The sequence below is a fragment of the Hemiscyllium ocellatum genome, chromosome 32, assembly GCF_020745735.1.
Source record: "Hemiscyllium ocellatum isolate sHemOce1 chromosome 32, sHemOce1.pat.X.cur, whole genome shotgun sequence".
Lineage (NCBI taxonomy): Eukaryota > Metazoa > Chordata > Chondrichthyes > Orectolobiformes > Hemiscylliidae > Hemiscyllium > Hemiscyllium ocellatum.
In genome coordinates, this window is record NC_083432.1 from 7623662 (window position 1) to 7640661 (window position 17000).

General features: G+C 45.3%; 1 protein-coding gene across 6 annotated transcripts in view; it reads left to right on the forward strand.

Moving 5' to 3' along the window:
• strada (STE20 related adaptor alpha) overlaps positions 1-17000 on the forward strand; it is a 126819-nt gene that overhangs the window by 29944 nt on the left and 79875 nt on the right. For 4 of the 6 annotated variants that reach the window (XM_060848568.1, XM_060848570.1, XM_060848567.1 and 1 more), the window contains exon 3: positions 3889-3946. The exons of the other annotated variants lie outside the window; for them this stretch is intronic. In XM_060848568.1, the coding sequence (XP_060704551.1) occupies positions 3889-3946 (58 nt within the window). The remainder of the gene's footprint in view (positions 1-3888; positions 3947-17000) is intronic. 6 annotated transcript variants of the gene reach the window in all.

The following is a 17000-nucleotide window of genomic DNA, read 5'->3' on the forward strand; positions in this document are numbered from 1 at the left end:
ACACTTTGATCTAATCAGTATAGCCCTTGCTGAATCTGGGCCAGTGTTGAACCTGTTGGCTCCACTCGGCCAAGTGCAAAGATTGTTATTGTATAAAGTCCTCTATTTAAAAGAAAATCATGGGTTGATACACTTTGTTTATTTCTGGATTCAGCATTTATAACTTTGGAATATCAGTGTGAAAACCTCCTTTCTGACTGACTGGTATATTGGAAGTGTGGTAGGGTCAGATGTGGATGAAGATGAGACCTAGCTTGCTACACACAGATTAGAGAGCGTGTTGCTGGAAAAGCACAGCAGGTCAGGCAGCATTCGAGGAGCAGGAAAATCGACATTTCGGGCCAGAGCCCTTTGTCAGGAATGAGGCTGGGAGCGTCAAGGGTGGAGAGGTAAATGGGAGGGGGGTGGGGCTGGGGAGAAGGTAGCTGAGAGTGGAGAGAAGGTGGATGGAGGTGGAGGTGAAAGTGATTGGTCGGAGAGGAGAGTGGAGTGGATAGGTGAGAAAGAAGATTGACAGAACAGGTCATGAGGGTGGTGCTGAGCTGGAAGGTTGGAACTGGGGTAAAGTTGGGGGCGGGGGGTGGGAAGGAAATGAGGAAACTGGTGAAGTCCACATTGATGCCCTGGGGTTGGAGGGTCCTGAGGTGGAAGATAAGGCGTTCTTCCTCCAGGTGCCCTGAGCCTCCATGGAGGAGGCCCAGGACCTACATATCCTCAGAGTGGGAGGGGGAGTTGAAATGTTCCGCCATGGGGTGGTGGGGTTGGTTGGTGTGTGCATTCTGGAGATATTCTATGAAGCGCTCTGCAAAAAGGCATCCAGTGTCCCCAAAGTAGAGGAGACCACATCAGGAGCAACGGATACAATAAATGACATGTGTGGAAGTGCAGGTGAAACATTGGATGTGGAAGGCTTCTTTGGGGCCTTGGATGGATGTGAGGGAGGAGGTGTGGGCGCAGGTTTTGCAACTCCTGCGGTGGCAGGGGAAGGTGCCACAAGGGCAGGGTGGGTTGTCTGGATGCGTGGACCTGACCAGGCAGTCACAGAAGGAACGGTCTTTACTAAAGGTGGATGGGGTGGGGAGAGAAATCTATCCCTGGTAGTGGGGTCCATTTATAACTGGCGGAAATGTTGGCAGATGATGTGATTTATGCGGAGGTTTGTGGGGTGGAAGGTGATGACACGGGGGTTCTGTCCTTGTTGTGGTTGGAGAGGTGGGGTCTGAGGGCGGAGATGCGGAACGTGGGTGAGATGTGTTGGTAGCTCCTCCCACCTTACCTCCGGCACAAACTCTATCCCGTATTCCCAATTCCTCCTTCTCTGCCGCATCTGCTTCCCAGAGGACTAGTTCCACCATGGGACACATCAGATGGCTTCCTTCTTTACAGAACATAATTTCCCCTCCCACGTGGTTGAAGATGCCCTCCATTGCACCTCATCTACGTCCCGCACCTCGTCCTCGAACCCCACTTCTCCAACCACAACAAGGACAGAACCCCCCGGTCATCACCTTCCATCCGTCCAAACTCCACATAAATCGCATCATCCGCCAACATTTCCGCCACCTACAAATGGACCCCACCACCAGGGATATATTTTCCTCTCTACTTCTGTATGCTTTCTGCAAAGACCGTTCCCTCCGTGACTACCTGGTCAGATCCACGGTCCCTAACAACCCACTCTCCTGTCCTGGCACCTTCCCCTGCCACTGCAGGAATTGCTAAACCTGCGCCCACACCTTCCCTCTCACCTCTGTCCAAGGCCCGAAAGAAGCCTTCCACGCCCATCAAAGTTTCACCTGCACATCCACCAATGTCATTTATCGTATCTATTGCTCCCGATGTGGTGTCCTCTACACTGGGGGAGTCTGGACGCCTTCTCGCAGAGCACTTCAGAGGACATCTCTGGGACACCCACACCAATCAACCCCACCAATCAATGGCTGAACATTTCAACTCCCCCTCCCACTTTGCTGAGGACATGCAGGTCCTGGGCCACCTCCATCACCAATCCCTCTCACCCGATGCATGGAGGAAGATAGCCTTATCTTCCACCTCGGGACCCTCCCACTCCCCCAGGGCATCAATGTGTATTTCACCATTTTCCTCATTACCCCTCCCCACCTTACCCCAGTTCCAAACTTCCAGCTCAGCACCGCCCTCATGACCTGTCTCATCTGTCAATCTTCCTTCTTGCCTATCTGTTCCAACCTCCTTTCCGACCTAACATCTTCACCCCTACCTCCATCAACCTATTGCACTCTTAGCTGCCTTCTCCACAGCCCCATCCCCCTCCCATTTATCTCCACCCCCGAGGCTCGCTGCCTCATTCCTGATGAAGGGCTCCGGCCCAAAACGGCGATTTTCCTGCTCCTCGGCTACTGTCTGACCTGCTGTGCTTTTCCAGCACTACACACTCAACTCTGATCTCCAGCGTCTGCAAACTTCACTGTCTCCTAGTTGATACACAAAATAGAGTTAATTCCTTTTTGGGCATAATTGATTATCTGTATTGTTACAGAGGGTACCTTTTTGACTTTTACGTCTGTTTTTGGGGTCTGCTTGTAGTTAGTTCCTTCAATAACACGTATCTGAAACTAAATTTCTTCCTCTAACTATTCTCAAAACTACTGGATAGTTTATTAGGTGTAAATAGCTACCCATGCTGTATATACAACCACTAAACGCATATTATAAACCTTCATTGCCATTATTTGCTGTGTTGTGGCATAACTTATGGTTACCGCACTTAGCATATTTCCTCCAGTTCCTACTTGTTAGTTATGTGAGGATGAATATAGGTTGTACGGAGCTGTTCATTATTTTGCAGTTCACATTTACTGGAAAGTGCCTGGAAATTAGATAAATGGATCAAAATTTTCAATGAATTTTAAATGCAATAACCACTTCTTGTGTCCTCAGTTATTGCTGTTCCCTTTTTGGGAAAAAGTGTTTTGGGTAGTAGCAAGCATTCCTTGTATTGTCAACCCAGTACAACTCCCCTGTGGACCAAGGCCCAAGTCAAGAGATAAGAACCATCAGCGTAACATTTCCCAATGGTGCAACCTTTTCCTTTCCATCCTCAGGTTCTCGAAGTTCTGAAACTCCAGACTCAGCTTAGAGTATTGCTTTCTCTCCAGCAGTGATAGTTAGAATCCAGGAAACTACTTAATGAAAACACAGAAGCAATGATGAACGGGAAATGCCTGGTATGGGTGCCATTTTCTCCACTAACTTTGTGGATTATTTTAAGTGTTTGGTGTGCCAAACGTGTTTCTTTAAGCTGAAACCGAGCCTTTCAGAAGCCTCACCCATATATAGGTTAGTTATTATAACTTATTGCCTGAAATACAAGTATGTGCACACATTTGGAACAGAAGATTTACCAGACTTTCCTCTGTGATATCCAAAGCTGTTTGTCTATTTCAAAAGCCTGTTACTGCAAGCTGCAAGTAAATGTAATTGTTAGCGCTTAACTCCTTAAGATGTTCTGTATACAACTGTCGAGGATGTTCAACAGTCTATCACTTGGGTTCCAATCATGTATTGGTGCAAAGTGGCAAAGTACTGGAGAATTATTGATGTCCAGGATCAAGCTGGCAGCAAATCAGCTTCTCTAGAAAAGGATTGAAGGCAGATATTTAGAGGTGGGGTGGAAAGTCGCTAATTTGTGATAACATTTGTACCCTCAAACTAAAGATGGATACTACAGTCTTGGCAAAGTAATGAATTAGAGCAGATTGCTCGTCAATTTCTGATCGCCCTTCTGGGACCGTTTTCCCATTATTTTGGAGCAACTAAACCCTTGTAAAGGCAGCGGATGAGTGCAAAAAATACTAATTATGCTTTCTCAACTTTTTCTCCTTTCCTTATCGGATTTGCATGGTCTAGAGGTGGGTGTCTGAAAAACTGAGTGTGGAGAGCCTGCAGGATGTGGGACTGTTTGGTGGTAAGTTAGATTTGTGTCATTTTTGTACCATTGCTATTTAAGGTGAACTGAAGGCAAGTAACTGATGTGGGAAGGGTTGGTCATCCATTTGGGCAATGGCAAAACTTTACAGCCTCTTTTACAATTTCTGAATCTGTCTCTTTCCCTATGATCTTTGCAGTTTCTTATTCTCTGTGTGCCAAGTGCTTTTTTGAGTCAAATGGAATTGGTGATCGTTCCTATCCTTCAATCAAGTGCTTTCCACAAATAATTCTAAAATAACCTGGAAGGGGGTGGGGAATGGTTTGTAAACTTTATTGAACCAAGTCATTGAAATAATCCAAAATAATCGCATGTTCATAGTGCATATTGAACTACAATCTGTAACCTGACAGCTGTTTATCTTTTACTTTACTGTTAAAAATAAAGTCGCCATAGTCCCAGAGGATCATCGGGCTGTTCTCTTATTGGAGAGAGATGACTATTCATGGTTTATCCTCACACCTCAGGTGTTGGGAAAGTTTGAGAAGGAGAGTCCTTATCCTCCAACAATTTGCCCAATCATAAATGGGCCATTGTCCTGTTGGCATGATGACAATTAGCATAGCACAAGGATTAGTGCTGGAGCCCCAAGTAGTTCACAAAGAGACCTGGATGGGTTGACTTTAGTTACCAAGAGTTAGAAAGTGGACTATGATGGGGAAGAATGTGAAATCATCCATTTTGGCTGGAAGGATAGGAAAGAAGCAATAGTGTAAATGATGACAGATTGCAGAACTTTGCGATGTGGAGTTTTCTAGTGAATGAATCACAAATCGTTGATGTGCAGGTACAGCAACTAATTAAGGAGACTAATACAGTTTATTGTATGGGGAAATTAGTACAAAGTAGGAAGATTCTACTTGAGTTATAAAGGTCAAAAATCACACGACACCAGGTTATGGTCCAACAGGTTTATTTAAAAGCACTAGTTTTTGGACGCTGCTCCTTCATGGCTATCATTGATGCCATCAACTGCCAGCTCAAAGTGGAGAGAATCTCCAAGAAGGTCACGCATAGGATTCAGGAAGGGTCACTGGACCTGAATGTTAATTCTGATTTCTCTTCACAGATGCTGCCAAACCTGCTGAGCTTTTCCAGCAACTTTTGTTTTTGTTTCAGAATCTTTGAAGGGCAAAGGTAGGTTCATAACAAACAATGGGGGAGCGATTATCTAATGGAGGCAGGAAAGCGGAATAATCCGATCAGAAATAATCTTGTTGAGTATAGGCTTAAGGGGCTTCAAAATCTACTTCTAAGTATGATGTTTGTTGGATGTCATTTATCTCAATCTGGGATATCATTGCAGGAGTGTCTCAGTGTAGTGTCTGAGGCTTAATCAATTTTTGCTGTTGCATCAATACACTTTCCTCTTTAACAATCAGACATGGAAATGTTCTCCAATGTCTCCAGTGTTCCCCCTCGTTCTTGACTCTTCAGTTACTGAGATCAGTGTCATAGAGTCTTATAACGTGGAAACTGATCCATTGGTCCAACTCTTCCACACCTATCGGACATCCCAATTTGGTCAAGTCCCATTTGCTAGCATTTGGCCCATATCCCTCAAAACCCTACCAATTCATATTCCCATCAAGATGCTTTTTAAATTTTATAATTGTACTGCTTCCACCACTTTCTCTGGCACCACCCTCAGTGTGAAAAATCTTTCCCCTCTAACATAAACCTATGCCCTCCAGTTTTGGACTCCCCCACCTTAGGAGAAAAGACCTTGAGTCTTGACCCTATCCATGAACCTCATGATTTATAAACCTCTGTAAGGTCAACCCTCAGCCTCTGACACTCCAAAGAAAAAAGCCATAGCCCATTCAGCCTCTCCCTATAGCTCAGACCCTCCAGACCTGGCAACATCCTTGTAAATCTTTCAAGTTTAATAACATCTTTTCTATAGCAGGGCAACCAGAATTGTACACAGTATTCAAAACCGCTCCAATGTGTTGTAGTTTTTATGTTTCATTACCCAAGACAAATAAGGGGGTACCACATCTCACCTTAGGATATCTGATTTCACCAAGTTCTGTTAATACAGCTGCTCTATTTGTTGTGTGAGCCTTGATAACTTCTCTCACTCATCTTGTCGCAGGAGGAGTTTTACATTGAATCCATTCAGCAGTTGCTATATTGTTCTATATGTGTATATATAGCTAAATCATCTCCCTCTGAAGCTTAAACCCTGTGAGACACCAATGACATGTACAGCCGCAACATCGTGTCCCAACTCCTATGATCATCAATGAGGGCAAGTGTGCCAAATGCCGCCTTCACTATTCTGTCTACCTTCAATTCCACTTTCAAGGAACTGTGCACCTACAAATTTGGATCTCTTTGTTCAGCAAACTTCCCCAAGGCCCTAACTGTATAAGTCCTGCCCTGATTTGCCTTATTAAAGTATAATACCTCACATTTATCTCCCAAGCACAATTTCATTTAAATAACATTTAAGTTTGGGCTGATAAGTAGCATTTGTTCCACATTAGTGCCAAATTACAAATACTTCCAAAACAAAAGCACCTAACCATCACCCCTGGGCCTTTAACCACTTTACCATTTTGGTTATATTTCTGGTTGGAGATGGTTATTGCCGAACACATCTGGGCCAAATATTACTTGCCACTCATGAACCAAAGTCTGGATGTTGTCTAGGTCTTGCTGCATTTGGACAGAGATACTGCTTCAGTATCTGAGGAATTGCAAATGCTGCTGAACATGATAGAATTGTCAGTGAACATCCCCACTTCTGAACCATGATGGAGGGTAGGTAATTGGTGAAGTAGCTGAAGATTCCTGAGCCTAGTATACTTGCCTGAGGAACTCCTGCACAGATGTCATGGAACTGAAAGGACTGACCTCTAACAACCACAATTGTTCTTTGCGCTACCTATGACTTCAACCAGCAGAGTTTTTTTCTCCCTTAGTTCCCATTGATTCCGATTTTGCTGAAGCTCCTTAATGTCAGACTTGGTCAAAGACTTACTTCATATCAAGGGCAGCGATCTTCATCTCCCCCTGACTCTTGAGTCAGCTTTTTTATCCGTTTTTGCAGGAAAATCAGCACTAGCTATCATCCAGTCCCGGATCTTGCAAATATGTCATCTTGCCTGCTTATACATGCCTCAGCAAGATTAGATGGAAGTTTCCTAACGAGCTCCCATGTGTTGTAGTTTTTCATGTTTCATTACCCAAGTCAAATGAGGAGGTACCTCATCTCACCTTGGGATATCTGATTTCACCAAGTTCTGTTAATACAGCTGCTCTATTTGTTTTGTGAGCCTTGATAACTTCTCTCACTCGGTCTTGTTACAGGAGGAACTTTATGTTGAATCCATTCAGCAGTTGCTATATTGCTCTATCTGTATACATAGCTAAATTTGCTCCCTCTGACGTTTAAACCCATGCCGAGGAACTCTGACCTTTGCATTGTGTTTTAACTCTTGCATAGTTTATTTTTTTTTATCATTCCTCCCTGAGAGACACTTGCTGGAAACAAAGAATGTTTTTGAAAATCCTGTAATTCACATCTTCTGTGTCTGCAAAAAGCTGATGTTTCCAGACATTTACAAGCCAAAATCATGCACCTTGTTAGCTTTGTGCCAATAAGATTCAGTTGTAAAACCAAAGATAGTTGGCAATGTGCAGTCCGATCTACGCCTGAATGAGGGAAAAAAACTTAACTAATTTGTGTGGAAGATTTTTTATATTGGTATTGAAGGACCACAACTCAACGATAAACATGGTGAATGTTTTCAGCATTTACTGTTTTCATTTCTGACTTGAACCATATCCAACCTTTTATTTCAACTCCAAAATAATGAACTGTGGTTATTTTGGTGCCTGTAAATGATGATAAGGTGTAGGATTGCTGGTGATTTCCCAACATCCAGAGCTGCCCATGTTATCATTGGCTTAGAGATGACCAGTTGAATCTACTCTGGGCCTCAGTACCAGAGGCTGAATGTTAGTGTCCAGTAGCTAGCTAGAAATCAGAAATTATTTTGAATGTGTAATCGTAATGTAATGTGACTATTTTACTTCCTTGTGTACACATCAGCACAACCTGAAGGGATAGAGATTGATATCCAACTCCCCTCCTTCTGTTCAGTAGTTATCTGGGGATGAATCTTCTCTTCCTGCCCACATGAGGAATTTGTTCAAACCTTGTGCCTTCTTTGACTTGCCCAGAAGTTTGGGGAATCTGTTTATCCCCATTGCTTTCTTCATGACAACTACTTAGCCAATCAGAGTTGACTTGCCCACCAGTTGGTACCCTTTTCTCCTGTAATATAAATTGCTTGAAATTTCATGTTCTGGTGTTTATCCTACTGAGTAAAAGATTGAAAGTTTGCCAGCATGCAATTCCTGTGCCTTGTGGGAATTTCAGAACACATCTTAGGTCTGTTGGTGTACGTAACGTCTTTAGCTGCTTGTGCTCAGGATTTAAAATCTGGAGTCACCGCAGAGCGTCAAGGAGGATGAGATGACAAGATCTAAGAGGTGGCCATGGCAAACAGTAAAAGTTCATAATAGTTGGTAAATGGCCATCAAGTTGATTTGGAAGAGGCAGGAAATACACGAATCTTTAGGGTACTTTCAAACAAATACTCAGCTCAGATTGATGACTCCTGAAAGAGTGCAATCTACATCGTGCTTCCAGTGATCAAGGGACTATCAGTGGGAACGCAAAATGCAGTTCTCCTATGAGATTAGTTGTGAATGAGTCAGATGGACACTGAAACGGGGACCAGTTCTGGAGCAAAAGGCACCTATTCAAAAGGGTTGGGCTTCAGCTCAACAGCAGTTTTTAGAGCAGTAAGATTGTAGTATTTTCTGGATTTGTAGATTACTAAAGGCCATCTTTGCACCGTAGAGTGGTGTGCTCTTCCTGACATGTGGGAGATCAGGGCGAATTTCCGTGTTATGGACGATGTCCGCAGGAAGTAAGTTTTGTTGCGAGTCCTATCAGATCGCATGGATCAGTTGGAGCAGCAGTTAGAGTCGATGAGAAATTTACAGCAGCTAGGGGATGTGGTAGATGGCAGTTTCAGGAGGGTAGAAAAATTGCAGATGTAGTCAGGTAGGAGAAATGGGCAGGTCATGCGCAAGTCTCCTGTGACTATCCCCAACTCTCTCAGGTATACTGTTTTGGAACATGTCGGGGGCAGTGGACTCTCAGGATAATGTGGCACTGACTGCCAGGTTTACAGTACCAAACCTGGCTCCAAAGTAATGAGGGGTATGTTCCAGTTCCAGGTAATCATTTCTGAAAGGGGACTCTCCATTCAGAGGCACAGGCAGACATTTCCGCAGCCAACAATGAGATCTCAGAATTGCCAGTGTTGCCTCCCTGGTGCCAGGATCAAGGATATTTGAGAGAGGATGCAGAATATTCTCAAAAGGGGAGTGGGACCAGCAGGAGGTTGTTTTACACATTGGAATTAATGACCCAGGAACAGAAGAAGGCAGGGTCATGAGGAGAGGTTAGACAGGAATTTAAGAAGCAGGTCCATTAATATCTGGATTACTCCTGTTAGTAGGAGGTTAGAGCAGATGAATGCATGGCTGAGGACCTGGTGCAGGGGACAGCGATTCACATTTTTGGCTCATTAGAATCTCTTCTGGGTTAGAAGTTATCTGTATAAGAAGGACAGATTGCACCTGAATTGCAAGGAGTGGCAATTTGATAAACCTGTTTGGTATGATTTAAATTAGATGGGGTCAGTAGGTTGGGGGATACCCAGGGAGGTAGTGAGAAAAGAGGTCAGTCTGAGACTGGTGCATTTGGGAAAGCAGTCAGGGCTGGCAGGGACAAAGCAGAGAAGATGAATTCAGAGAATGGTTAGGAACATGAGTCTGAGATATCATAATGATTATAGGTCCTGGGATGGACAGGACTGGTAGCTTAATGTTCAAGGGTACAGATGCTAAAGGAAGAATAGAAAAGTTTAGATTAGATTCCCTACAGGCCCTTAGGCTCAACAAGTGCATGCTGACCCTCTGAAGAGTAACCCAGCCGCATTTCCCTCTGACTAATGCACCTAACAGGCAATTTAGAATGGCCAATTCACCTGACCTGCACATCTTTGGACTGTGGGAGGAAACTAGTGCACCCGGAGGAAACCCACGCAGACAGTGGGAGAATGTGCAAACTCCACGCAGACAGTTGCACGAGGCTGGAATCGAATGTAGGACCCTGGTGCTGTAAGGCAACAGTGCTAACCACAGAGCCACTGTGCTGCCCTTAGATAAAGTTATTAATAATTTTAGTTACAGCTGTATTTAAGGAGGATATTCTTGAGATTATGTCCAAGGAAGTTACTTGGGTAGAACTGCGAATTAAGAAAGGGATAGTTACTTTATTGGGATTGTACAATAGACCCCCGAAAGTCAGTGGGAAATTGTTGCAAATTTCTAAGGAGATCTAAGTTATCTGTAAGAAAGGAAGGTGGTTATGGTAGGGGATTTTAACTTCCCAGACATGGACTGAGACTGTCATAGTCTTAAGAGCGTGGATGGAGTGGACTTTGATAGATGTGTACAAGAAAAGTTTCTGATTCACTATGCCTTATACAGAAGGAGCAAACCTTGACCTACTCTTGGGAAATAAGGCAGGGCAGATGACTGAGGTGACAGTGGGGGGCACATTTTGGGGCCAGCGACCATACGTCTATTAGTTTTAAAATAGTGATGGAAAAGGATAGACCAGATCTAATAGTTGAAGTTCTCAATTGGAGAAAGTCCAATTTTGGTTGTATTAGGCAAGAACTTTCAAAAGTTGATTGGGGGCGGATGTTCATAGGTAAAGGTATGGCTGGAAAATGGGACGCCTTCACAAATAACGAGAATCCAGAGAGAGTATGTTCCTGATTGGGTAAAGGGGAAGGCTGGTGGGTGTAGGAAACGCTGGATGAATAGAGAAATTGAGGTTTTGGTCAAGAACAAGATGGAAGTGAATGTCAGGTATAGACAGCAGGGATCAAGTGAAGGTCTGGAAGCATATAGAGGCAGTAGGGAAATCAGGAGGGCATAAAGGGGGCATGAAATAGCTTTGGAAAATTAAGGAGAATCAAAAGGGATTCTACAAATATATTTCAGGTTCAAAGGGTAACTGGGGAGAGATTAGGGCCCTTTAAAGATCAGCAAGGCTGCCTACGTGTGGCACCTTAGGCGATGGGTGAGATACTACAATGAGTATTTTGCATCAGTGTTTCCTGTGAAGAAATAAATAGCAACGTCTTGAAAAATATCCATATTACAGAGGAGGAGATGCTGAATGTCTTAAAATGCACAAAGATGGATAAATCCCCCAGGACCTGGTCACATGTACTCGAGACTCTGGGTAGCTAGGGAAACGATTGCTGGGCCCCTTGCTGAGATATTTGTATAATCGATAGTCACAAGTGAGGTGCAGGAAAGTTGGCTAACATGGTTCCACTATTTAAGACAGGTGGTAAGGAAAAGCCATGGAACTGTAGGTCAATGAGCCTGACATCAGTGGTGGGCAAGTTGTTAAGACGAATCCTGAGGGACAGGATTTACGTACATTTGGAAAGGCAAGGACTGATTAAGGATAGTCAACATTGCTTTGTGCATGGGAAATCATGTCTCACTAACTTGATTGAGTTTTTCAAGGTGGAACAAGCGGATTGATGAGAGCAAAGTGGTGGACATGATCTGTACGGACATCAGTAAGGTGTTCGACAAGCTTCTGTGTGGTGGACTGGCTAGCAAGGTTAGATCACAAGTTATACAGGGAGAACGAGTCACCGGGATACAGAAGTATTTTGAAGGTAGGAGATGACAGTAGTGGTGAAGAGTTGCTTTTCAGACTTGAGGCCTGTGACCAGTGGTGTGCCACAAGGATCAGTACTGGGTCCACTGGTTTTTGACATTTTTATCGATTTGGATATGAACATAAGAGGTATAGTTAGTAAGTTTGCAGATGACACCAAAATACGAGGTGCAGTGGACAGTGAAGAAGGTTACCTCAGTTCAACAGGACCTTGATTAGATTTTCCTCAAATGGCAATGGCTAGCATGAAGGGACATAGCTTTAAATTGAGGGGTGATAAATATAGGACAGATGTCAGAGGTAGTTTCTTTACTCAGATAGTAATCGGGGCATGGAATGCACTGCCTGCAGCAGTAGTAGACTTGCCAACTTTAACGGCATTTAAATGGTCATTGGATAGGCATATGGATGAGAATGGAATAGAGAGGTTAGTTAGACTTCAGACTGGTTTAACAGGTCAACACAATGTTGAGAGCTGAAGGCCCTGTATTGTGCTGTAATTTTGTGTTCTCTGTTTAGAGGAAATGTGATGAAAAATGTTACCACCCATTCATTGGTGGGAATCTAGAGTTCACTACCAGTAAAGGTAGTTGAGGCAGAAACTTTTGAAAATTTAAGTAGTATTCAGATGTGCACTTGAGATGTCAAGGCATAGACGGCTAAGGGTCAAAAAGTGTGGCATTGGAGAAATGTAGCAGGTCAGTCAGCATCTGAGGAGCAGGGGAGTCAACGATTTGGGAAAAGTCTTTCATCTGGAATGTGGGGTGGGGGAAGGGGGCTGTGAGGTAGGGGTGGGGGTAGTGGTAGCTGGGAAGGTGATAAGTAGGTGCAGGTGGGGGATGATGGTAATAGGTCGGAGCGGAGGATGGAGCGGGTAGTTGGGAAGGAAGATGGACAAGTAGGACAGGTCATGAGGATGGTGCCAGGCTGGAGGGTTGGATCTGACATGAGGTGGAGAAAGGGGAGATGACGAAACTGGTGAAGTCAATGTTGATGTCGTGTGATAGGAAGATGAGGCGTTCTTCCTCCAGGAGTTGGGTCGCTTGGATTTGGCGGTGGAGGAGGTCCAGGACTTGCATGTTCTTGGTGGATTCGGATGAGGAGTTGAAGTGGTTGGCCACAAGGCAGTGGAGTTGTTTGGTGCGTGTGTCCCAGAGATGTTCCCTGAAACACTTTTCAAGTTGACATCCTGTCTCCCCAATGTAGAGGAGACCACATCGAGAGCAAAGGGCACAGGACATGTTTGGATATGCATGAAAATCTCTGTCAGATATAGAAGGATGCTTTGAGGCTTTGGATGGAGGTGAGTGGGGGGAGGGGTGGGGGGTGTGGACCCAACAAGGGAGTCACTGAGGGAATGTTCTCTGTGGAATGCTGATAGGGGTGGAGTCTGATTGTAGATGGTGGAAATGGCAGAGGATGATGCACTATATCTGGAGATCTGTGGGGTGGGGGGAGAAAGGAGGCCATCTGGGATGTCCTGGAGTGGAATTGCGCCTCTTGAGAGTAGATACAGCAGAGGTGGAGGAATTGGAAGTGAGGGATAGCATTTTATGGGAGGGAGTATTGGAGCATGTGTCATCCTGGTAGCTGTGGGAGTTTGTGGGTTTGAAGTAAATGTTCGTATTAAGTCGGTTGCCAGAGGTGGAGACGGAGAGGTCCAGGAAGGGGAGGGAGGTGTCTGAAATGGTCCAGATGAACCTGAGGTCAGGGTGGGAGGTGTTCGTCAAGTTGATAAACTGTTCAACCTCCTCACTGAAGCATTCGGTGGCACAGATACAGTAATCAATGCAGATGGGGGATGGTGCCAGTGTAACTGCGGAAGACGAATTGTTCCATGTATTTGACAAAAAGGTAGGCATAGCTGGTGTCTTTGGCTACCCCTTTGGTCTGAAGGAAGTGGGAGGATTCAAAGGAGAAGCTGTTCAGGGTGAGGACCAATTCCACCAATCGAATGAATGTATCCATGGACAAGTGCTGGTTGGGTTGGCTGGAGAGGCAGAAACTGAGGGTTTGAAGGCCTTCACCATGGTGGATGGACATATATAGGGACTAGGTATCCACGGTGAAAATGAGGCATTGGGAGCCAGGGAAAAGAACGTCATGGAGGAGGTGGAGGGCGTGGATGGTGTTTCAAATGTATTTGGTGAGTTCCTGGACCAAGGGGGATGGGACAGTGTTGAGATATAAGGAGATAAGTTCAGTGACGCAGGAGCAAGCAGAGAAGATAGGTCAACTTGGGTAGTCAGGTTTGTGAATTCTGGTTAAGAGGGATTGGAACAGAGGGAGTGGAGGGCTGTATGTTGTGAAGGTGAGAGATTGGAGTGGGTGGACAGGTTGAGGCAGTCAGTGTCATGGCATTTGGAGATAGAGGTTGAGGGCAGGTAACAGACCTCGACGGGGTGTCCAAGTGGATGGATTATGTTGGAGGGGAAAGAATGGATCCTCCAGAGGGTGGATGAGAGTCCCGATTGAAAAGATGAGCACTGAGGTGTCATAACAGAAGTTTGATGTCACAATGCGTGTGGAATTTGTTGACCTGGAGCACTGTGGAATAAATGAGAGACTTTTACTTAGGACTGATCATTGATCCTCGGTGGGGGTAGGGCAGGTCTGGGAGGATGGTTTAAAAAAAACATGACAAGGCTGGGCGTGAGGATCTGGTGGCAAGTTGGAATTGGGGTTGGGTGTGGTCATGGGAGGGGTGGTGATGTCGTGGGTGGTGGGGAGGGAGTGGATAGGTGCTGAGGTTCTGTGTGCCGTTTTCGGAAGTGGTGTCTTCAGCGGTGGCTGCAGAGATGACATGGTCGGCAGGTCTGGGTTGAGTGGTGTTAGCAGGGGCGGAGGTGGCACCGGGAGTGACATGTTCTGTGGTAGTGTTCCAGTGATGGTGGAAGTGGCATAGGTGGCGCAAAACACAGGGGTGGAAGTGACATGTTGGGCAGCGCTCACAGATATTTTGGAGCCGGTTGTATTGGCGGCATTTGAGGCAGTGGTATGCTCTGTGGTTGTGGTCCATGGGGCAGTGGGGGAGGATGTGATGTCATGTCATCATTTGCAGCGGTGGTGGTGGCTGTAGCAGCTGCATGGATAATGGCGACTGAACGGTTCTGTGGGAAGGGTCTGGAATGATCAAGAAATCCAGAGTTTGGAGGTAAGAACATGAAAGTTTGATGTACTTACATTCCTTGATGACTGATGAGCTGGAGAAACAGCGTTTGTTGAGTGTGTGGATCCTGTTTGGGATGAAGCTCCTCTGCAGGTCTGGGAGAGTATGGCCCTGTGTTGGGGCAGGGCTGACTGCAGGGAGAGTAGGTGGCAGAGCATGGCTGTGAGCATGGAGCGGAGAGTCCAGAGGGAGAACAGTTTCTGGAGGGTTTGGATTTGCGTGGGGTAGTGTTTGTCCTGGTCAGATCCAAATTATGATTTCCTGCATAGATTCAAGACTATATTCAGACTAAGTCAGTTGCATAGGCAGGTGCTGAAGAAGGAGATGTGGTATCGTAGCGGGTCTGCTTCAGAACATGCCACGCCCCATCACCAATTCACCACCCCACTCCTCACACCGTCCCTTGCTGCAGCAAGAGGTATAAAACCTGCATCAGCACTTCCATCCTCACCTTCATCCAAGGCCCCAAAGGGTACTTCCACATCCAGCAGAGATTTTCCTGCACATCCAGACACCCTATCTACTGTGTCCATTGCTCTCGATGTAGTCTCCTCTATCCAGGGGAGACGGGATGCTAACTCATGGAATGTTACAGGGAATACCTCTGGGACACATGAACTCAACAACCTTACTGGCCTGTGGCTGACCACTTCAACTCCAAGGACACATTGAAAGTGAATATTCAGCACAGCACATTGTAACTTGGCTTAGGTAGATTCTGCTTTGATGAGTGTGTATTTTACTGAGATATGGGTCTTTAGTGGGCTGGATTAACCCCTAAATCCATAGATTCTATGCTGAGGTTACAATATAGCAAAGCCATAGCCAACCTTTGTAGTGTTAAGATTTCCAAAAATAATAATACCGGACAAAATTAATAGGTGCTTAGGCAAATACAGGTTAACTACGGAAAACCAGCGTGAGTTAATCATGTTTAACTAAAATAAAAGCAAAATGCTGTGTGTGCTGGAGACCTGAAACAAAACACTTTACTCTTCACAGATAGTGCCACTTCTCTAGGTAAAAACAATAACTGCAGATGCTGGAAACCAGATTCTGGATTAATGGTGCTGAAAGAGCACAGCAGTTCAGGCAGCATCCGAGGAGCAGTAAAATCGACATTTCGGGCAAAAGCCTTTCATCAGGAATAAGGCAGAGAGCCTGAAGGGTGGAGAGATAAGCTAGAGGAGAACTAGCTAACCGGTCGAAGTCAGAGTGGTGGTAGATGGTAAATATTCGGCCTGGAGCCCAGTTACAAGTGGAGTTCCGCAGGGATCAGTTCTGGGTCCTCTGCTGTTTGTAATTTTTATTAATGACTTGGAAGAGGGAGTCGAAGGGTGGGTCAGTGAATTTGCAGACGATACGAAGATTGGTGGAGTTGTGGATAGTGAGGAGGGCTGTTGTCAGCTGCAAAGGGACTTAGATATGATGCAAAGCTGGGCTGAGGAGTGGCAGATGGAATTCAACCCTGCCAAGTGTGAGGTTGTCCACTTTGGAAGGACAAATAAGAATGCGGAATACAGGGTTAATAGAAGGGTTCTTAGTAAGGTGGACGAGCAGAGGGATCTTGGGGTCTATGTTCATAGCTCTTTGAAAGTTGCCACTCAGGTGGATAGAGCTTGTAAGAAGGCCTATGGTGTATTAGAGTTCATTAGCAGAGGGATTGAATTCAAGAGTCATGAGGTGATGTTGCAGCTGTACAGGACCTTGGTAAGGCCACATTTGGAGTACTGTGTGCAGTTCTGGTCGCCTCACTTTAGGAAAGATGTGGAAGCTTTGGAGAGGGTGCAGTGGAGATTTACCAGGCTGTTGCCTGGAATGGAGAATAGGTCGTACGAGGATGGGTTGAGAGCGCTAGGCCTTTTCTCATTGGAACGGCGAAGGATGAGGGGTGACTTGATAGAGGTTTATAAGATGATCAGGGGAATAGATAGAGTAGACAGTCAGAGACTTTTTCCCTGGGTACAACAGAGTGTTACAAGGGGACATAAATTTAAGGTGAAGGGTGGAAGGTATAGGGGGGATGTCAGGGGTAGGTTCTTTACCCAGAAAGTGGTGAGGGC